The sequence below is a fragment of the Mastomys coucha genome, unplaced genomic scaffold (genome assembly GCF_008632895.1).
Source record: "Mastomys coucha isolate ucsf_1 unplaced genomic scaffold, UCSF_Mcou_1 pScaffold13, whole genome shotgun sequence".
In the NCBI taxonomy this organism is placed as follows: Eukaryota; Metazoa; Chordata; class Mammalia; order Rodentia; family Muridae; genus Mastomys; species Mastomys coucha.
Window position 1 is genome coordinate 17,249,593 of NW_022196895.1, and position 23,471 is coordinate 17,273,063.

General features: G+C 38.1%; 1 protein-coding gene across 3 annotated transcripts in view; it reads right to left on the reverse strand.

The window, feature by feature from the left end:
* Positions 1–23,471, reverse strand: part of Trappc8 (trafficking protein particle complex 8) — an 83,733-nt gene that overhangs the window by 45,611 nt on the left and 14,651 nt on the right. The window contains exons 3-9 of one of the 3 annotated variants that reach the window (XM_031365058.1): positions 13,475–13,564; positions 12,830–13,004; positions 9,003–9,156; positions 5,313–5,349; positions 3,372–3,631; positions 2,448–2,563; positions 797–947 (exon numbers count right to left, since the gene is read on the reverse strand). In XM_031365058.1, the coding sequence (XP_031220918.1) occupies positions 797–947; positions 2,448–2,563; positions 3,372–3,631; positions 5,313–5,349; positions 9,003–9,156; positions 12,830–13,004; positions 13,475–13,564 (983 nt within the window). Of the gene's footprint in view, positions 1–796; positions 948–2,447; positions 2,564–3,371; positions 3,632–5,255; positions 5,350–9,002; positions 9,157–12,829; positions 13,005–13,474; positions 13,565–23,471 lie in introns of all 3 variants that reach the window. The other 2 variants (XM_031365057.1, XM_031365056.1) reach the window with 2 other exon arrangements.

The window sequence follows — 23,471 nt, forward strand, 5'->3', positions numbered from 1 at the left end:
AAACAAAAAACTATGCTATAAGGCTGTATACTTTTCCTATTTCTACCTATATGTGATAAATATTGTATTTAAGCTATGTAAGCAAAGGTAACAGCTATATGAGAGGTGAGTTTAATACTGAAAAATAAGGTATATTTATTATTATTATTTGTTTGTTTGTTTGTTTGTTTGTTTTTCGAGACAGGGTTTCTCTGTATAGCTTTGGCTATCCTGGAAGTCACTCTGTAGACCAGGCTGGCCTCAAACTCAGAAATCCTCCTGCCTCTGCCTCCCAAGTGCTGGGATTAAAGGTGTGCATCACTACTGCCTGACTGGTATATTTATTATAATACTGTATGTTTATAAATGAAAATCCCTACAGTTCAAAACAAGCTACCGTGAAAGTAATAAGAATGAGAGAACAGTTTTGGAACAGTCCTCTTGAAACCTACTCGTTTGCATAAACAAAGCACAAATAAAACTATGGACTGCTAACTTGAAAGATGGCCTACACACTTTGTTGGACAGGCTGGAGGATACAATCTAAATACCAAATATCTCCTCCTGGTAGGGCTGAGATAAAGAGGAGCTTCTAATGAGAAGATGAATTGAAGGAGGAAATAAAGCCTGCTCTGAGCCCAGAACTGTACAAAGAGGAAGAAAGGCACTTCTCTGGACAGGAAGCCCATATGCACTGAAGTGTTGACTGTCAAGTTTAATTTTTAAAAATGCTTCAAAGGCTTAGGGATACAGCTCAGCAAGCAAGGAAGCCCTGGGCTTGACTCCCAGCATCACAGAATAAACAAAGAGTACCAACCAAGGCCCCTGCTGCATAAAGCATCGCTTGATCATTAAGAAAATCCTTCTTTGCAGTGTGATAACAACTGTAAGCCAGATCATAATGCTGCACCAAAAAGCACAAGTCAGCCATTTTCCTGATCTGAAGCTCAGGGGCTTCTGGTGGATACCTAGAACATAGAGAAATAATTTATTATCTGTAGCCCATCACACCATCACATATAAAATATAGAGGAAGTTGTTGAACTACCCAGAACATGAATTTTATCTATTTTTAAATTCTATCTTCAAAAAAGATTATCAATTTTCAAAACTACTTTAAGTCAAAAGTTAATGAATATGTTTATCTTATAGTCCTGGAAACTTCTCAACTGCAGATAAGCATTTGTTCCATGGACAAGTTTTAAAGTAAATAAATGGTTAATACCAGGTAACTTACTTATACACAACTCAGAAAAAAATTTAAAACCCAAATAGACTAATCATTTTCCATTAAAGCAAGACTTTGTAAGAAACAGAATTTGTTAAACGTATTCTTTGTTTTAGACAGTAGACCAAGTAGCCCAGCGTGGTGATTGATGCACCAGTATTTGGGAGCCTGAAGCAGGAGAGCACCAAGCTAAAGAACGAATGGGACAATTCAGCAAGATGTTGCCTTAAAAAAACATGTACCAGGGCTGGAGAGATGGCTCAGTGGTTAAGACTGACTGTTCTTCCAGAGGTCCTGAGTTCAATTCCCAGCAACCACATGGTGGCTCACAACCATCTGTAATGGAAACTGATGCCCTCTTCTGGTGTGTCTGAATATAGCTACAGAAAAAAAAGTATGTACCAAAGCTAGTACTAAATACCCAATCTAACTAATCTAATTCCACCTTCTTCAATAAAAAGGTACAAAATAAAATGATATTGTGAGTTATTTAAGTTTTGTTGTTTTTTTGTTTTCACCACTCTAGCCATGGACTGTTGAAAGATTTACTCTATCAGACATAAATTCACTCCCTGTGAAGGCCTTAAATCCAACCTGAAAGCAATTGGTTACCCAGGTAACTGTCATGCCTCTACTGTACCAGTACATGTGACCTGGCACGTGGGCACTGTGACAGCCAACGTCCTCTGCTGAGTAAAACCACTGATGACTTTTTCCTAGTCGTTTATATATCACCTTCTAGCATCATGAAGGCTAACCACCAGGGAGGAAACTGTCCTGGCCAGTGTACTTTCTCAGTAAACTGAGAACCGTGTGGAGTCTTCTCCAAAAGGAAGACATTCATAAGGATTCATATCCTTAGCTAGGTGAGCAACTAAGAGCAAGAGTGAGAACCTGGGCTGCTCTGACTGAAGAGTTTCTTCTCAAATCGCCTCTTAGCCAGTGGTAGTAGTTCACACCTGTAACACCACTAAATGGGGAGCTGAAGTAAGATCATTATAAGACCCAAGCTAGCCCGGGCTCAGAGTCAGACTCCATCTCAAAAGATAAAAAATAAATTCATTTAAAAATCCAGTAAGAGTTTTTTTAATCAGAATTTAAACAGTCTCTTTCTTAAGTATCTGAGCTTTGACCAGTATGCAAATAAACTAAAATCACTGTTAGACAATCACTGTTTTTATATTCAAACACTAGACAAAGTTAGATACAGTAGAGTTAAATATAGTAATAATTTACTCACAACAACCCAGATGTACTCTTCAGCTCATTAATGCTCTTTTCTGGAACTTTACTACCACTAAACCATTTCTTAGTGGCAGAAAACAGAGATCGACTCAAACCTTTCCTTGATATTAGCTAGAAATAAAATTAACATGTTGACAAATATAAAGGCTTGAAATATTTTCTACAAGCAAAATAATTTTAAGCTTTATAGGGTAAACAATTATTTTATTAACACTAATTGTAAAAATTTTAGGGACTGCAGAACTGGCTCAGATGCTCATAGCACTTGTTGTTCTTGCAGAGAATCTGGGTTCAGCTCTCAGCATCCACATGGCTGCTCACAATCAACTATATCTCCAGTTCTGGGGAGAGGGACTAGTCACATATGTGACACACATACATATATGTAGCCAAAACACTGGTACATATAAAACAAAACCAGAAGTTTTGTTTTGTTTTACTTAGTATCCAATATAAATATAGGCTGAAGCGATGGCTCAGTGGTTAAGAGTACTTGCTGCTTTTACAGAGGACTAAAGTTCAGTTCCCTGCACTCACATGGTGGTTAACAACTATCTGAAACTCCAGTTCCAGGACTCCAATGTCCTCTTCTGTCCTTGGTGGTCACCAAGTATGAAAATGATACACATACATACATGTAGGCAAAACATTCATACATATAAAATGAAATTTGATAAATAAATCTTAAAAAAATAACCTGTCCAATAAACTAAAGAAATCCCAAATGAAAATGACTTGGTATATCTAAGTAGGGTTCAGGAAAACTTCATCACTGATACTAATTTCAGTCAGTTGTCATAGTTTATCGGAAAACAAAAATCAAAACAAAACTTTAAATACAAATCAAACTTTTAATATTAAGTCTTAAACTCACTGACTTAATTTGAATATTAATAACCTAAAAAAACTTAAGTCTTACCTGATCATTTAACTGACGAATTGTTTTCTCTATGTGTGGCAAAAGGCCACGGAATGTAAACTCTTGTATAAACTGTCGAATTCTATCATGATCAGTAAGTGTTAAACAAGCACCGCGAATCACTCCAATACTTGCTTTCTTTGTCTCGTGTACTGAGGAAGCAGACTTTGAATAACCTGAGCCATCAGTATTGTTAGGGGGGTCACCGCATTGGTCTATTTGAAGTGGATGAACTCTGAAGTTATTTGGTAGGCCATCTACTGAAAAACAAATCTCTCTTTTACTTTCAGAATGCACTGGAAAACTTAACAAAACTATCATACTATTAAAGGAAAAGATGATGATCCTTTCTTTCTGTGTATACTGAGATGAAATACCATTAACATTTTTCCATTCCAAATTAAAGGCTTGAACTGGGGAGATGGTTCAGGGAAAGCTGCCTGAAAACTGAGTTTGACCCTGGACTCCATATGTGAAGGGAAAGAATCATCACACTACGAGTTGTTCACTGGTCTCTACATATATGCCATAGAGCGTGCGCACACATATTCATAAATATTTGTAATAAAAGTTTTTAAGTAAGGCGCTTGAGTATTCCTGAAGCAGGGAGGATCCTAAAAACAGGCTGCTTTATGTAACAGATTGTTGCTAAATAGCATGTAAATGAGCTATAAAAAAACTGCAACAGCTGCACATGGTAGCACATGCCTAAATTCCCAACACTTAGAAAGCTGAGACAAATGGATCTCAAGTTCATAGGCAGATAGTGAGTTCCAGGCTAGTCTGCACTACACAATGAGAGCAACAAAACAAATTTTAGAGATATCATTATCACAACTACAGCTTTAAATATAGGAATATAGTTCTAAAAATTATATGAACCTGGGATATTATGCTGTATATCACATTTCCCTGGCTTTCTAAAAGAGAAAGCTGACTGTTATTCTCTTTCTAATGTGATATTAGTAAACTGATTGACCTAAAAATGACCTTTTTTTTTTAAATTTTTGTTTGTGTGTACATGAAGCCTATGGAGGCTAACAGAAGGCACACATCCCTCCCTCTGGAGCTGGAGTTACAAAGATGTGAGTGCTCTGGCATGGGTACTGAGATCTAACTCAGGGTCCTCTGCAAGAGCAGAAACCATTGAGCAAAAACCATTGATCCCTGTCTATAGCCCTCATAACCCACTATTATAACACAACAACAAAATCCAGAATTCAAAGGACTTTTAACTTTTGAGCCAGGTATGTTGGTACATAGCTACCCTCCCAGAACTTGAGAAGTACAAAAAGAGAATTTTTAAATTCAAAGACAGGTCCTCTGCAAAAGCAGTAGCTACTTAAGGAGCTGAGACAAGAAAATCCTAATTTAAAGCAGAGTCTGATAACTTAGACAAGACCTTGTCTTAAAATTTTAAAAGAAAGAGTTGGGGCTGGAAAGATGGCTCAGTAGTTAGGGGAATGCACTGCTCTTGAAGAGGACTTGAGTTCAGTTCCCAGCATCCACATCAGGCAGCTCATGAACACCTGTATACTCTAGCTTAAGATGGATCTCGTGCGTATGACCTCCTCTGGTACCCATATTCAGACACACAAACAATATAACTTACAATAAATTTTTTAAGTTTTTAAAGAAAAGGGACTAGGGATATGTCAAGGATGTATGTTTGTTTGTTTGACACGGGGTTTCTCTGGGTAGTCTTAACTGTCCTAGAACTAGCTCAGGCTGGCTTTTTTTTTTTTTTTTTTTTTAACAGAGATCCACCTGCCTCTGCCTCCTGAGTGCTAGGATTAAAGGCATGTGCCATCACCATACAACAAGAGTACTTTAATAACAACAAATACTTTCAGCCAAAAGAGAACTTAGAAAGCGTAACAAGACCTTTGACTTCGTTATCTAGTCCATCCAATGAAAGCAAGTTACTATCAGAATTCTTACTGGAGGTCATAGTACAAGGGCCATCTTCATATGATTCCTAGCAAAACAAAATGCAAAGCATTAGCAATATAATTAACCATGTTTAAATACTGCCAAATACACTAATACCTATGATTCTCCTGCTGAACGTGGCTTCATGAACTTGAAAAAGCAATACTCTTGTCTTCTGGCCCTCTGTTCTGTCATGCTATATTTTAATTCCTTTCATACTCAGTTAACTAAGATAATTCTTCAGCATTTAAATGATCTCCATTTCAAATTCATCTCAATATTCATGCAGATGTTTATATAGGCACATAAATATGCCCATGAATCCTAAAAAAATAATGGCAGAGGAAAAGCCTGCCAAAATCAGGCAGGAGGAGAAAAGAACAACTTCAAAATCTCCTAGGTCATAAACATAATGCTAGCAAGAGTAGATTCTGAATATACTGAAGGGTTGTGAGAAATACCCAACACAGTACTCAGTTCTAGAAAGGCATTGAACTCTAGGTCATCCTTGAACCCTACACTACTACTACTACTACATGACATGAACATTAAAAAAAAAAAAAAGGCTGTTGTATAGTCAGCTGATTTGGGTTCATTTATGTCTAAAGATTCCCTCCCCCCCTACCATAGTATGAAAGAAAGCCAGATGGGCTGGCGAGATGGCTCAGCAGGTAAGAGCACTGACTGCTCTTCTGAAGGTCCTGGGTTTGGATCCCAGCAACCGGTGGCTCACCACCACCCGCAATGAGAACAGAGCGAGCGGGGCTGGAGGGAGCGGTGACAGCAGAAGTCCTGAGTTCAATTCCCAGCAGCCACACATAATGGCTCATGGCCATCTGTACAGCTACAGTGTACTCATACACATGAAATAAATAAATCAAAAAAAAAAAAGAAAGACAGCATTATTTCAGTATTAAAGTGAATAAAATGGGTTGGAGAGATGGCTTAGTGTTTAAGAGCACTCACTGCTCTTATAGAGAGCTCTAGTTCAGTTCTTAACACCCACATCAATAGTTCTTAACCACCCTTGGCTACAGTTCCAGGTTTCCAACGCCTGTAGAAACTCACATTTATAAGTAAAAACCAATAAATCAATAAATATTTTAAAAAATGAGTAAAATATTAGACACTATGTCTAGATTAAAAATCTATATGACAGAAAACTAAAGAAATAAATTTTTAATCAATATTTCTATAAGATCAATAATTATATCTTGTAAAATGGCTTTCAAATATCACATAAAGAGCAAATAAAGTAGGGTAGCTATACAAAATATATTTTCCATTTATTTGAAAATTTTTTCTTTTAAACAAAAAAGTCAAATCCTTTTGTTGTTGTTTGTATTCTCAAGACCAGTCTAGACCAGTCCATCTTGGAATTCTCTCTATAGACCAGGCTGACCTCAAACTCAAAGAGATCCACCTGTCTCTGCCTCCTGAGTGCTGAGATTAAAAGTGTGCACTACCACTGACAAACAGAAAAAGTTAAATTTGTACAAACAAAAAGTCATGGCATTGACTCTATCAAGAATCACACTGTATTATTTAACTTTGTGAAAAAAGTAAACTTTACAACTATCTACTTCAACATCAAATAACCAACACTATAGTCAACTTGAAAGTATGAGCTCACAAAGTGGCCAAAGAACAACATGGTGGAAATGTAAGAAGGCAACCCCAGCAAGGAGATAACAGAACAGACTAAGAACATTCTTAGTTAATTTGGGAGATAGGGGTTTGGGGAGTGGGGGATGTGAGATTGGGTCTCACTTTGTACACCAGGCTAGCCTTGAACTCATTGAAATCCACCTGTCTCTGCCTCCTGAGTACATTCTTGGTTAATTAAACAGATAAATCCAAATGTTTATCTCTATATGGCTGGCCAATCTAATTCAAGTCTTAGTACATGCTGTGGTATGAATGAGGAATGTTCCCCATAAGTTCCTGTATTGGGACACTTGGTGGTGCTGAGTTCTAGAACCTTTATGAGGTTGAGGTTTGCTGGAGGAAAAATATCACTTGAGGTAGCTTTGAGGGTTTACAACCTCAAACCACTCCCTATTTGCTGTCTGCTTCCTGTGTATAGAAGAAAAAAATGATCTTTCTGCTTTCTGACCACCAGGCCAGCCTTGGACTCCTGCTTCCATACCTTCCCCACCTTGATGGACTTAAATTTCTCAGGATCTGTAAGCCCTTTCTTCATGGTGTTTACCACAGCAACAGAAGGTAACCAATACAGTATGTAATTCACTTTTCAAAATGAACCATTTTATTTAAGAGATCATACTGATGGATCAAAACTAATCATATTAGTACTAGTATTAGTTAGCCACTAGGCAAGGCAGGTACCTTTAGGGTAAGGCTCTTATGTCAGTGTACCTTCAAAGCACCCTTTCCTTATTTTCAGCTAAAACTTTATGGTGCAAACTGAGCATGACCAAAGACATGTCGATCTGTCACTTTAACTTTATTTTCACATGTGCTCCATGACTCTGAACTGAACATGTCCAACAATAAATACATCTATTGTTTCTTTAAATTATGAATGTAAACTGAGTGTGCTTGGGAAGAAATACAACAGAGAAAGGTTAGGGATGGGCCCCAAATAAAATCCTCATGCTTCCTCTAGTCAAGGGTGGCAATGCTTTGAAAATGGCTCCCTTATTCACCTTGCCCGTTGTTTAGTCAGGGTTTTTTGTTTGTTTGTTTGTCTGTTTGTTTTTTGTTTGATTTTTGGTTTTTGGTTTTGGTTTGGTTTGGTTTTTCGAGACAGGGTTTCTGTCCTGGAACTCACTGTGTAGACCAGGCTGGCCTCGAACTCAGAAATCCGCCTGCCTCTGCCTCCCAAGTGCTGGGATTAAAGGCGTGCGCCACCACTGCCTGGCTTAGTCAGGGTTTCTATTCCTGCACAAACATCATGACCAAGAAGCAAGTTGTGGAGGAAAGTGTTTATTCAGTTTACACTTCCACATTGCTGTTCATCATCAAAGGAAGTCAGGTCAGGAATTCAAGCAGGTCAGGAAGCAGGAGCTGATGCAGAGGCCATGGAGGAATGTTATTTACTGGCTTGCTTCCCCTGGCTTGCTCAGATTGCTTTCTTATAGAACTCAAGACTTCCAGCCCAGAGATGGCATCCCACAAAGGGATCCCCACCCCCATGAGAAAATGCCTTACAGCTGGATCTCATATAGGCATTTCCTCAACTGAAGCTCCTTTCTCTGTGATAACTACAACTTGTGTCAAGTTGACACAAAACCAGCCAATACACCCATTTCATGTAAGACATCTTTCTCCCTCTTGTATGTCTTGGCTGTGCTTGTTTTGGCTTTGAAAACCCACTATGTTCAGTTACAGAACTAATAAATAAAAGTTTTCTAGACCCATGCTAGTGCATATCAAAAATGTCAACACTTAGAAAACTGAGGCAGGATGATTAAGAGATAGGAATAGACAGTCTGGACTATATAGCAACTTCACGGCCTAGTGGCACACACCTTTGCTCTTAGCACTCAACAGGCAGAGACAGTTGGATCTTTGTGAGTTTGAGGCCAGCCTGATCTACATAATGAGTTCAAGGCCAGTCAGGTATAAAGACCTTGTTTCCACACACCCCTCAAAAAAGAAAAATCTTACAGTCATTATCTTTTTGAAATAAATTTAAATACAATTTTTGTGGTTTTGTTTTGTTTTTAGATGTACCTGGTTTTGAATACTATTTTTCTGGAGATATTGACTCCACGGATCTGGTATCTGTTCATCTGATGCTCGATTTGGTGCTCGAGAATTGATTTTAAGTAAATAGCAACCCTGAGTTCCATATTTCTGCTTCATTTCTTCATAAATTGATTCAGCTCTAAGGAAATGGGAAAAAAAATTGTAATAACCTTAGACAAACTTCAGACAGAACTTAGGAGACCTTAAATTTTTTACTTGTCTTTATATTACTTTTATATTTTTATTTATGTGGGGAGGTCAAGGACACATACCACATTGCATGTGTGAACATCAGAGGACAACATTCAGGAGTTGTTTTTTTCCCTTCTACCACATGGGTTGTGGAGCTTGAACTCAGGTCATCACCTTAGCAGCAAGAACCTTTAACCACTGCAACATCCAGTGAGGCCATACATTAGATTTTATTTTATTTAGTTTTCTTTAAAATGTGTGTGTGTGTGGGGGGGAGGCAAGCCTGCATAGATTTGATGTGCACTACCTGCATGCAAGAATCCAAGGAGGCTAGAAGAAGGTATCGGATCCCTTGGGGATGAATTATTGGCAGTTGCAAGCTTCCATGTAGGTGCTGGGACATGACTCTGAGTCATCTGCAAGGGTGGCAGTGGTCTTAACCCTGAGCATCAATCCAACCCTAACAACAGACATTTCAAATAATCCAGGGGCAACCCCCCAAAAAGGCAAAACAGAAAATGTAAAGAATATAGAAATGTAAACAAAAACTCATGATAATTAAACCTACCTTCAAGACAGTCAGATCTGTTGCATAGGCAATTCTGAAGGCCAAATTAGTTTGGGGGAACTACAGAAAGCAAAATTAGTTTCTTTACAGCACAGACCATCTATCCAGGAGTCCTCCACATGCTAGAGTGGAAACTGCCTACTTCCAAAGAGCTACTTTAAACATACAGGTCAGCAGCTTTATGTCAACTGTGAGAACTCAGCTTCAGAAAGCATAATTTGAAAATATTTTTAAACTCTTTATTAATAAATGAAAACCATGGTCTGGAAAGATGGCTCAGCGGTTAAGAGCGCTGACTACTCTTCCAAAGGTCCTGAGTTCAAATCCTAGCAACCACATGGTGGCTCACAACCATCCTTAATGAGATCAGACACCCTTTTCTGGGGTGTCTGAAGACAGCTACAGTGTACTTACATACAATAAATAAAGAAAGCTTTAAAAAAAAATAAAAAAATAAATGAAAATCGTAACATCGAAAATTTTTTATAGGACAAAGAAGAAAAGAGAACTACACCAAAGTGGATGAAACCTTCATTAAACAGACTTACTCTTTATTCTTGAAAAAGTTACAGTGGCTGAAGCCTTGGACTACTTTTCAGATTAAAAAAAAAACACTCTGCCAGGTGGTAGTGGCACACACCTTTGATCCCAGCACTTGGGAGGCAGAGGCAGGTGGATTTCTGAGTTCAAGGCCAGCCTGGTCTACAGAGTGAGTTCCAGGACAGCCAGGGCTACACAGAGAAACCCTGTCTCGAAAAACCACACACACACACACATACACACACACACACACACACACACCACCTTCAGCTACATACCAAGTTTGAACTCAGCTTAGGTTACTTGAAATTGGAGAGACAGAAGGGAGGAATGCAGGGAGGGATGGAGGGAAGGAGCTACTATACATGCTTGTTGTTGGTAGAGAAAATGAATTAAAATGTGACAACCTAAGAAGCAAAGAGTACACTGAGAAATGAAATTCTAAGTCCAGTCTGCTTGTTTATTTATAATTTTTTAATTCTTTCAAGCCTGTATATTGAACCCAGGGCCTCAAAAAAGGTAAGATCTACCATTGAGCTACATACATATCTAGCCCCAAGTCTAGTTTACATAGCTATTCGCAGTCAATTGGCTATCTTGAGGGGAGGGGGATATCTAGAAAATATGAAGACTTATTCATAGGCAAATGCTGATATTATACAAATAATCATCCTAGCAAAAACAAAATCATATACCATCTTATTAAGGCTAGGTTAGTAAAAGTTATAAAACAATGTATATAAATAAATACAGAAATGTTTGTGTATATACAAGCTGAAGTAAAATTCCTGCTTACTTTATTAATAGTACTGCTAAAATCCTAGGATCTGGGCTCTTCAGATGGCTTGCAGATGTGTATGCTGTCAAGTCTGAAGACCTGAGAGTTCTATCCCCTGGACCCACATGGTAGGAGAACTGGTCCTTTCAAGTGTCTCCTGACCTTACATGCATGCATGCTGGGATGTACACACACACACACACACACACACACACACAGAGCAAAATTATACAAAAAAATTAAGATTCTTTGGCCTAATTCTTGACTGTCAACTGAACATCCTTATTATAACCATTCAATACAGGAGATAAACCATATTCAACTGAATCAAAGTAAATTTAATAACCAGCTCACATTATTTTTTGCATATACCAATGGATTTTAGATGTGTCTTTTTAATCCTAAAAATGAATAGTCCACAAGAAGTATCTGCTCTGTTTCTGAATTTTTAGAAAATTAATTAGAGGATAGAGTTATTGCTCAAAGGTAAACTGTGCTTAGAATACATAGAATGTAGGCTCAATCTCAACTACTTATATCATTACCAATATCTCAATCAGTGAACATTATGTTCAAAAATAAGAATTATAAATTACAAGTCCCAAGTGGCAATCAGATATTAAGGGGGAACCAAATACCCACGGAAGGAGTTGCAGAGATTAACTATGGAGCAGAGACTGAAGGAAGGGCAAGCCAGCCTAAATATAGCTATCTCCTGAGAGGCTCTGACAGTACCTGACTAATACAGATGTAGAGGCTCACAGACATCTATTGATCTGAGTACAGGGTCCCCAGTGAAGGAGTTAAAGAAAGGACCAATGGAGCTGAGGGGTTTGCAGCCCCTTAGGACGAACAACAATATGAACTAACTAGTACCCTCAGAGCTCCCAGGGTCTCAACCACCAACCAAGGACTGCACATGGAGGGGTCTGATTGTTCTGGCAGCATGTGTATAATAGAGGATGGCAATTTGATCATCAATAGGAGGAGAGGAGCTCGGCCCTGTGAAAGTTCTGTGCCCCAGTGTAGGGGAATGCCAGGGCCAATAAGTGGGAGAGGGTGAAGTGGCAGGCATGGGGAGGGGGGAGGCAACAGGGGTTTGTTTTTGTTGTTTTTGTTTGTTTCTTTGTTTTTTGGAGGGGAAACTGGGAATGGAGAAATTTACATGTAAATAAAGAAAATATCTAAGAAAAAAAAGAATAGTATGAAACAAGGTTAATCTGACCTACACCTTGAAACAAATGCCAAAGTAAACTCTAAAGCATAAACAAAATTATTTTTATGTTTATATTACAAGAATTCATTTTAGGGAACAGTAAGACAGCTCAGTAAGTCACTTGCTACCAATAACCTAAATTCAATTACCAGGCTCCCATGATGGAAGAGAACCAACTCCTAAAACATATCCTCTGACCTCCATATGTGTGCCATGACACATACAAATATGCATGTGAGTTCACACACACATACAAATCAGAAAGATGTGATTCTCTTTTTTAAAAAAAAAAAAACAGGTGCTGGAGAGATGGCTCAGTGGTTAAGAGCACTGACTGCTCTTCCAGAGGTCCTGAGTTCAATTCCCAGCAACTATATGGTGGCTCACAACCATCTGTAATGGGATCTGATGCCCTCTTCTGGTGTGTCTGAAGACAGCTACAATGTACTCATATATATATATAAAAATAAATAAAAATAAAAATAAAAATAAAACAAAATTTTAAAAGAAACACTTACCTCTGTTCATCTCCTGAAGTTACATCATGCAAAAGCACGTAATATTTAAGTGTATTTGGGATAAACCACTTAGGGTAGGAATAATCACTGTTGTGCTGAATTCGATGCTGTTCCTGTGACAACTTTGAAAACTGTTCCATAGGCTCAGCTTCAGCAGACGATGCCACCAGCATACCTTATAACCATAATGTCAGGGAAATTATCACATCTCTCAATGATAAACACTACTTTATTAATATAAATTCTAGGAGAGATCTTCTGGCCAGGCCCCATGGCACAAGCCTGTTAGTCCCAGCTACTCAGGAGGCTGAGACAAGAGAGTTTCAAGTTCAAGGCTATGACTGCACTCTAGTGAGAGTTCCAGGCCAGCCTAAACATCTAAGGGAGGACCTCGTCCTCTGACCTCCATGTGCACAAGCATATACATTTGCACTCCTACATAAGTATACACCATACATACACTACATTCACATACATACCTCAAGTACGCATACCAGAAAATCCAAATAAAATTAAATAAAATAATTTTGAACATGATATCATTACCAATAAAAAAGAAGTCTCCATTCTTTATTGCTTCTTGAAAATTTTGTCTTTGTTTGTACCATTAACAACTTCCTGGCTTTCAGATAACTTAAAGGATACACGCTAAATAGTGATTCAGAAACTCATGATCTGATGCTGGCATGGACTGCAGAAAGGTCTCTCTGTAAGACTCAAACCATGGAGTAGTAGCTAAAATTAACAACATGCAAAATGGTTAAATTCAGCAGAATCAGTTTATAAAAGAAAGATAGTAATTTCTAGTAGTAAACAGTATTGTTATCTGTGCTTTAAGATATATTTGATATCAAGGCAAACAGCACATTTCTCTCATTTGTAGATGCAGAATGTTATATAAATACATCAAATCATTCACATATTTAGAGATATATAGCATATTATAACATCCATGTTTTAAGCTATTCAGGCAAATACATTTATAAATGGAACTACTCATGTTTACAGAATGAAAGTGTCACTCCTGAGCCTGTGCAGCATCCCAGAACCATGGACTTATGAGAACTAAACTTTAGGCCCCTGAACCAGCCATCTCATGGTCACAAGCAGATCCTGTTCATAAAAGGTCACACGCTGCACTGTCTCCAATGAGGCTGATTTCACCCCTCAGGAAAAGCTGGACAGTATTGGAAGGTAGTTTTGGTTGCCATAATAGAGAAGGAGACATGACTACTGGTGCTAAAGGGAAAAGATCAGAAACTCAAAAACATCTATGAATACACAGAGCAAAACAGCTCCAGACACACAATCAATCACCTGGCTCAAAATGTCAAGATGGATAAGGCTCAAAAATTCTATAACCTGACAACTTGTGTATGACTACAACAATGCCTTTTAAATTTTTACAAATTATCAATACTGTGTGTGTGTGTGTGTGTGAGGAGTATGTGTGAGTGTATGTGTGTGCACGCCTGTGGAGGTCAGAGGATAACTTTTAGGTTGGTCCTCTGCTTACACCATGGGTTCTGGGAATTGAACTCAGGTGGTCAGGTTTGCAGCAACAATCACTTTACTCTTTGAACCATCTCACTGATACATCAAAGCCTTTGTAAAGAGAATTTCAAGAATATAATTACTTTATAATCAAGTCAACTCCCCAGCAGTTAACTTTACATTTTTTTTTTTTTTAATTGAACATACTTAAACTTAGTCAGGTATGGTGGTTTGTGCCTCTAATCCCAGCACTCAAGAGTCTGGAGCAGAAGGAGAAGAATGACAAACCTGACATCAGCCTGGGTATAAAGTAAGATCAGGTCTCAAACAGCTGAGTAACACAGAAATAGAAAGCAAAAAGAAAGGGTGCTGGGTGAAGCCAGATAGGCAGACATAGTTATTTATTTATTTATATATATTTATATATATTTATTTATATATATTAATATATAATATATATTATATATAATATATTATAATATATTATTAATTATAATATATTATAATTAATATATTATATTATTAATATATAATATATTATTTATATATATATATATATACATATATATATATCCTGTAATCCAAGCACTTCTAAGGGGAAGGCTGGAGGACCGGGTATAAATGGCTACAAAGGTAGAAGAAACTATACATGTTAACCAAATACCATTATCTCATCTGGTACCAAATAAGCTTTTTGTTACTTGTTTTGTTTTGTTTTTTTGAGATAGTATCTCCCTGTGTAGCCCTGTCTGACTTTTGGTTACCTGTATAAACTATCATTTGTATCACCAAAACCAGAGAAATATACAGACAATTTTTTTTTTTTTTTACTGCAGCCAGGTATGGGAGCACACACCTTTAATTCCAGCCTGGGGAGGCAGAGGCAGACAGATCTCTGAGTTCAAGACCAGCCTGGTCTACATAGCACAACACAGAAAGACCATATCCCAAAGGGGGTAAAAATTAACTACAACAATATTCTATAAGAAACACTCTTACTTGCAGTTTGGTTGGGAGGATGTTGTTATAACATTTCCCAACAATATTATAGTCTTCATGGAAATGGAGAATGAATGACACAACTATATGCATTTGTCACAATAGGAAACTAATTTTCTCACCAACCACAAAAATTCTTCTTTCCAAATCAAATAATCTCCAGCTAAAAATTTCATGTGTTTTTAATCTACTATCAGTACCAAGAAAAGAGTTATCCAAAACTAAGTAAGTAAAGCTACAGTATCTCACAGAAAATGGCTCATTTCACAGAAATGACTATATAGCCATAACAATTTTGATTAGTTGTTCACCTTTGTTGACTTACAGTTGCTTAAAAATTAACAAAATAAACAACAACAACAAAGCTGTAGTCATGGGGAAAAGTTTCTATTTGGTAGTACCAGGAAGGTCAGGAGTTTGAGGCCATCCTGGGCTACATGGCAGATTATATCAAAAACATTTTAAGAGAAAAAAGGTAGACTAAGTTACAGTCCATCTATTAAATGGTACACTATATAAACTATGGTCTATCCATTAAATGGTATACTATGTAAACTGTATATAGCCCATCCATTATTGGCACCTTCTGTAAAATATGTATGGTCCATCTATTAAAAGATATACTATGGAAAATATGTATAGCCCATCCATTAAATGATACACTATGTAAATTATGTATGGGCCATGTATTAAATGATACACTATGTAAATTATGTATGGGCCATGTATTAAGTAGTACACTATATAAACTATAATCCATCCATTAAATGTTATACTATATAAACTATGTATAGCCCGCACATTAAATGAAACACTATGTAAACTATGTATGATCAATCCATTAGATGGTATACTATGTAACTGAAAGAGAATGAGGAAACTCTCTTCATAAGGCTATAAAATAAAATCAACAACAGCCAAAGTTAGGCATGGTGGCCCAAGCTTGTAATCCCAGCACTTAGAAGTCTGAGGTAGCAAGAGGATGGCTATGAGTTCAAAGCCAACCAAGACTACAGAACCAAACTGTGTCTCAAAAACAAGAAGACAAAGGAGCAGCCAAAAAGTATGCATTTTTGTGAAAGAAAAGGAAAAAGATGTAAAAAGCTACATATACATTTGTTTATATTTTCAAAAACAATAAAAAAATTAAGTTAACACGTGTGGGCTTTGGATAAAGATCTGTGGTAAGAAATTTGCTAGAATGCACGAGGCCCTGGGCTTGATCCCAAGCTCTACCACAAGAAAAAAGCCAAATCAATTACCTCTTGGGAAGAAGAAAGGAAAGAGGGAGAGAGAGGAGGGAGAGTGGGAGAGGAAGAAGGTGGACATAGAAGCTAAGTCTCTCTGCACTACAGGTCTGGTCTTTTGTTTTAGTGTCTGAAATAGGGGTTTCATATAGCCTAAGCTGGCTTGAATTGTGAAGCCAAGGGTAACCTTAAGTCCTTGTGGTTTGAATGTAAAATGTCCCCCAGCTGATGGCACTGTTTAGAAAGGCTATGAAATCTTTAGATGGTAGAACCTTGCTGGAGGAAATATATCACTAGTGGTAGGCTTCAGGGTTTTCTAGCCTGGCCCCTTCTTCTCCTATTCTCATTCTACTTGAGGTTGACAAAGTAACATGCCATGACTGGCATTTCTTACCCAGAGTAAACCTCAATTGCTTTTGTCAGGGTATTTAACCAGAGCCAACAGAAATTAAACTAATACATTTCAGACCCTTTAGCCTCCAACTCTCAAGTGCTGGGCTGCATGTATGTGCCACCAGATAGGGTTTATGTGGTACTAATGATCAAGCTCAGAATTTCATGTACCATCGACAGGTACTTGACTGCTGAGCTACAATACCAACTATGTTTCATGATTCGACTTTGGAACTTTATAAACACAGACATTTATAAAACTATATAAAATTTAATTAAATTGAAGAAAAAAGAAAAAAGCAAGCTACACACTCTGACATACTTCATGGGCACAGTGAAAACAGATGCTAGACATTAAGCACGAGTGTGTGAAGCAAGGCAGAAATGTGTTTTCATCTTTCAGACAGGTTAAGTTTTTCACTCAGCCATATATTTTCCTGAGGTGCTATAAAAATGTGTGATTCCTCTGTCTACCTTTAACTTTGTTAACTGCAACTAAACTATTTTTGTTTTATTTTTAATATTATGCTGTTTGTATGAAGTGGGGAGAAACATTACTTTTTCTTGTTTTGGTTTGGTTTTTTGGTTTTTGGTTTTTGGAGACAGGGTTTCTCTATGTAGCCCTGGCTGGCCTCGAACCCAGAAATCCACCTGCCTCAGCCTCCCAAGTGCTGGGATTAAAGGTGTGTGCCACCCGTGCCTGGCTGAAATATTACTTTTTAATTTTAGTGTTTAACACTTACTGTAACAATTAATCTCCCACCTTAAAAATGCTTGTACATAGTTTGGGATGATATCACTATTTTGTTCCTAGTCTCTCTCTTTTTTTTTTTTTCTTGGCGAGTGAAATAGCAGCCATGATAACCTGTGAAAGCGTTCTTCAACAAGCCAAGCACGCACTTGGGAGCTGGCAGGAGATGAGTACTTCAAGGTCATCTTCAGTTACTGAGAGAGTTTGAAAGCAGTATTTCTTCTATACAACACATTTTGCCCCAGTAAGAAAGGGATAGTATGTTTTTCCTTTTTATCAAAGTGAAATGTGTAGTTCAAACCAGACTATTCTATGAGAATGTATTGATTTAGGAATAATATTATAAATCAAAAAATAAACACAAAAAGATAGACGATGAAAAGGTAAAAGTTGGGCTGGTGAGATGGCTCAGCGGGTAAGAGCACTGACTGCTCTTCTGAAGTTCCTGAGTTCAAATCCCAGCAACCACATGGTGCTTTACAACCATCCATAATGAGATATGACACCCTCTTCTGATGCGTCTGAAGACAGCTAGAGTGTACTTATTTATAATTAAATAATTAAATCTTTAGGCCTGAGTGAGCAAGGCTGACTGGAGCAAGCAGAGGTCCTAAACAACCAGGTGAAGGCTCACACCTATTTGTACAGCTACAGTTTGTATTCATATGCATTAAATAAATAAATAAATCTTTTTTTTTTAAAAAAAAAGGAAAGATAAAAGTTTAAAAGGCACCAGAAGACCACGTTCTCACCAGAGAAACTAGGTATGTTAACTGGCACAAATATGACAAGTACTGGGGAAGGGATCACTGGGCCACAGCTAAGGAGTACCATGGGAACAATCTGGAAAGGGAGACCATCATAAGAAATACCTGTATGTAACGAGGATTCTTTTAATTCCATGAAAGTGTCTTTCCAAGGAATGCTAGCTGATAATGAAAACATGGCACTGGTAAGCCAGGTTTATGAGGTAAATGTCTAACATCTACTGCTTAAACAGAACCAGTGAAAAGTATGGAACTCAGTCTAAAAGTGAAAACTAGATTCAAACTTCAACATACCTAACACTGTATTAGAATGGATAAACTTGCTTTTAAAATAACTCCCAAGAGCATCAATCTGTCACGGTGGAATTTTATTCAAATTAATTCTGAACTTCCTTATATTTCATTCCTAGTTTTCAAAGACATAAAAATAAAGCTATGCTCTGAGGATGTAGCTCAGTGGTTGAGTGCACATACATATTAACGTGTGCAGGGCCTGGGGCTCAATCCCCATTAGCCAGATAAATAAACTGAAAAGAGGTGTCTTGAAAGGGGAAAAGCTGAAGAAATAATTTTCCTTTGTTTAATTCTAATAGGTTTCTAAAAAATTTGTCTAAACAGTTCAGCTACGGTAGTATCTCTGCCTGCTTTTAAAAGCAAAAAAGCACACAATACTCTGGAGTAGAAATGTTAGAAGGGCTCTGAGAATACAAGCAATATAATTAGGAAAGTCTTCACAATCAAGTAATAGCTACACTATTCCTATAAACTATCTAGAGAAAGCTACTACAACAAACTACTTAAAACTAAATCCACTGCCGGGCGGTGGTGGCGCATGCCTTTAATCCCAGCACTTGGGAGGCAGAGGCAGGCGGATTTCTGAGTTAGAGGCCAGCCTGGTCTACAGAGTGAGTTCCAGGACAGCCAGGGCTACACAGAGAAACCCTGTCTCAAAAACCAAAAAAAAAAAAAAACTAATTAAATCTACTACCATAGTTAACAGATTTCTAAAAAATCCATCTCAGAGAAACTAAACTGCCCCAAAGAAAATAATTACATATATAACCCTGGAAACCAGACACCTCCAAATCTACACAGCCTTACCCAAAATAAAGGACTGACTGATGAGTGTACTTAGCACCCAGGAAGAAACATCTTCATTTTTTTTGTCTGGTTGGGTTTTTTGGTTTGGTTTGGTTTGGTTTGGGTTTTTTTTTTTTTATTTTGAGACAGGGTTTCTCTGTGTAGCCCTGGCTGTCCTGGAACTCACTCTGTAGACCAGGCTGGCCTCAAACTCAGAAATCCACCTGTCTTTGCCTCCCAAGTGCTGGGATTAAAGGCGTGCGCCACCACTGTCCAGCCAAAACATCTTAATCTTAGCACCTCAATGTGAAACAGGAAACAAGCATTTAACAGATATCAGGAACTTTCCAACATGTAAAGAGACCAAACAGAAAGAGTATGAATGAGATAAGAGGCACAAAATAAAACTGAAAGATAAAAAGCCACTAACAATTAATTAATCTATCAATATTCTGAGTTAACATTCTTTAAAAAGAAGTAAATAAGTAAAAGTAGTTCTGGCTATCCTGGAATTCACTATGTAAACCAGGCTGTCCTCAAGCTCAGATACCCTCCTGCTTCTGCAGGGATTAAAAGCATGCACCACAGAAATAGTTTTAAACAAAACAAGACAAATAGCAAACAGTAAAATTTCAATATAAGAGCCAATATAAAGTATGAAGGACAAAAATCTGCAATATTCATAAAAGTAATCAGAACACTAACTAACCATTCAAATTCTACTTCCAACTAAGAATTGTTCCAGGGGGAAGGGGTGAGGAATGGAGAACACAAGATAAAGAAAGATTTCCAGAACATCCACAAGACTAAAGACCATGCAAACAAGTCCAGATAGTTGCAGTTGCTCACTGCCAGGAGCTGAGAAGCCCTGAGCAGCCCAATGTGCCTCACAGCAGGGCGAAGAGCCTCTTCTGAGTTAAAGCTGAGAAGAAACAGGTTTCTTAAGAGGTGACATAAGACAAGAGGGAAAGTATCAAATCTGAACGAAAACAATTCTAACTGGTTCAGGTAAACCATCAGTCAACTATAAAATACATTTTCATTTATCTTAAATGGCTTGAAAGATGCCTAGTGGTTAAGAGAATTAGCTCTGTTTTCCAGAGGGCACGGGTTCTGTTCCCAGCATCCACATGGTGGCTCACAACTATCTGTAACTCCAGTCCCAGAAGATCCAACACTCTCTTCTAGCCTCTACAGCTACTGTATATGTGTGGTGCATAAAATATACACACAGGTAAAACACCCTAACAAAAAATAAAACCACTCTAAGCTATCTTTTATTTTCTTAGGAAATATTATTGGGCTAGTGAGATGGCTCAGCGGTTAAGAGCATTGACTGCTCTTCCGAAGGTCCTGAGTTCAAATCCCACCAACCACATAAGTGTTTCACAACCATCCATAATGAGATCTTTTTATTTTTAAATTTATTTATTTCATGTATATGAGTACACATTGTAGTTAAACATAGTTGTGAGCCTTCATCTGGTGGTTGTTGAGAATTGACTTTTTAGGACCCTGCTTGCTCCGGACCAAAGATTTATTTATTACTATAAATAAGTACACTGTAGCTGTCTTCAGATGCACCAGAAGAGGGCGTCAGATCTTGTTACAGGTGGTTGTGAGCCACCATGTGGTTGCTGGGATTTGAACTCAGGACCTTCGGAAGAGCAGGAGGTGCTCTTACCCACTGAGACATCTCAACAGCCCCATAATGAGATCTTAATGATGCCCTCTTCTGCTGTGTCTGAAAACAGCTACAATGTACTAACATATAATAATAAGTAAATCTTTGGGCCAGAGCAAGAGGGGTTGAAGTGAGCAGAGGTCCTGAGTTCAATTCTCAGCAACCAATGAATATTCTTACAGGGTTTCTCTGTGTAGCCCTGGCTGTCCTGGTACTCACTCTATAGACCAGGCTGGTCTCGAACTCAGAAATCCACCTGCCTCTGCCTCCCAGGTGCTGGGATTAAAGGCGTGTGCCACCATGCCCTTACACTTTTTGATTGTTTGTTTGTTTGTTTGTTTGTTTGTTTTGAGACAGTCTCAATCTATATCCCAGGCTGGCCTTGAACTGAGAGCAACCCTCCTGTCTAAACCTTCAGAATGCTAAGATTATATGCATGAGCCACCATTTCCAGCAGTCTTTAGACTTTATTCCTAAACACTCCTTCCCTCCCATCTTTTTCCCAGTTTGGGGTCATGCACATACTATGCAAGTTTGAAATTACACAACAAACATGCAGGGACATGACTCTGGAAAAATAACCCCTGCAATAACTATTTTGCCCCCTAAGTAATAATATTCAACTCCCCTGTGGATGATATCATCCTCACTGGAGACACCAGTGATAGAGAGAAAAGACTCTGAAAGGAGACTTGATAAAGATCTTTGACCTGACAAGTTCAAAGTCCTACTCAAGAAGGGTGAGAGAATACAAAGAACGCTGAGCAAAATGATATAAAAGATAATTACCAACATCTGAAAAAACAAAAGAAAGCCCAATAATTGGCCCTGCAGTAACCTATGTTTAGTCAGACATAATACTGTAAACAGGGACTGCTAACCAGAAACTATAGAAACTGTACTATGTGGTGCAGAAAAGTTAGACTAAATGATTACCCCTTCCCCAAAATTAAGTTCTTAATAATTGTTTAAATTAGTAAGTCGCTGGACAGTGGTGACACACGCCTTTAATCCCAGCACTTAGGAGACAGAGGCAGGCGGATTTCTGAGTTCGAGGTCAGCCTGGACTACAGAGTGAGTTCCAGGACAGCCAGGGCTACACAGAGAAACCCTGTCTCAAAAATACCAAAAAAAAAAAAAAAAAAAAAAATAGTTACAAGACCTTATTGTTTAATTAATTAAAACTGATGAAGATGGCTCAGTTGGTAAGAGCACTGACTGCTCTTCCAAAGGTCCTGAGTTCGGATCCCAGCAACTACATGGTGGCTCACAACCACCTGCAATGAGATTGACGTCTTCTTCTGGTCTGAAGACAGCTGCAGTAAATTATACCAGAGCAACCTGGGCCAGCAGAGGTCCTGAGATCAACAGCAGCCACACACATGATGGCTCACGGCCATCTGTACAGCTACAGTATACTCATACACATAAAATAAATAAAATAAATCTTTAAAAAAAAAAACTGATGAAGATATGGATAAAAAATAGAAATGCTGGGCTGGAGAGATGGCTCAGTGGTTAAGAGCACTGACTTCTTCCAAAGGTCCTGAGTTCAAATCCCAGCAACCACATGGTGGCTCACAACCATCTGTAATGAGATCTGATGCCCTCTTCTAGAGTGTCTGAAGACAGCTACAGTGTACTTACATATAATCAATCAACCAACCAATCAATCAATCTTAAAAAGAATGGCCTCCACAGGTTCACATATTTAAATGCTTAGACCCTAGTTGAAAGAACTTTTTGGGAAAGATTATGAGGTGTGTGTCACTGGGGAGATGTGGGAGCTTTGAGGTTTCAAAAGCCCTTGTCGGGTCTAGTCACTCTCTCTGCCTTATGGTTGTTGCCTCAAGATGCAAGCTCTCAGCTACTGTTCCAAGGTCATACCTGCATGCTTGTTGCCATGTTCCCCAATATGATGGCAGGAATTCATCCTCTGAAACAGTAAGAAAGCCCTCAACTAAATGTTTTTTTCTTTTTTAAGTTATCTTGTTCTTGCTGTTTTGTCATTGTAATAGAAAAGCAATGAAGACACTTAAGCAAGCTAATACCTTTAATCCCAGTGCTTAGGAGGCAGAGGCAGGTGGATTTCTGAGTTCAATGTCAGTCTGGTCTACAGAGTGAGTTGAAGGACAGCCAAGGCTATACAGAGAAACCCTGTCGAGAGGGAGAGACTGAGGGAAAGGGAGATAGAGAGAGAGAAAAAGAGAGAGAGAGAGAGAGAGAG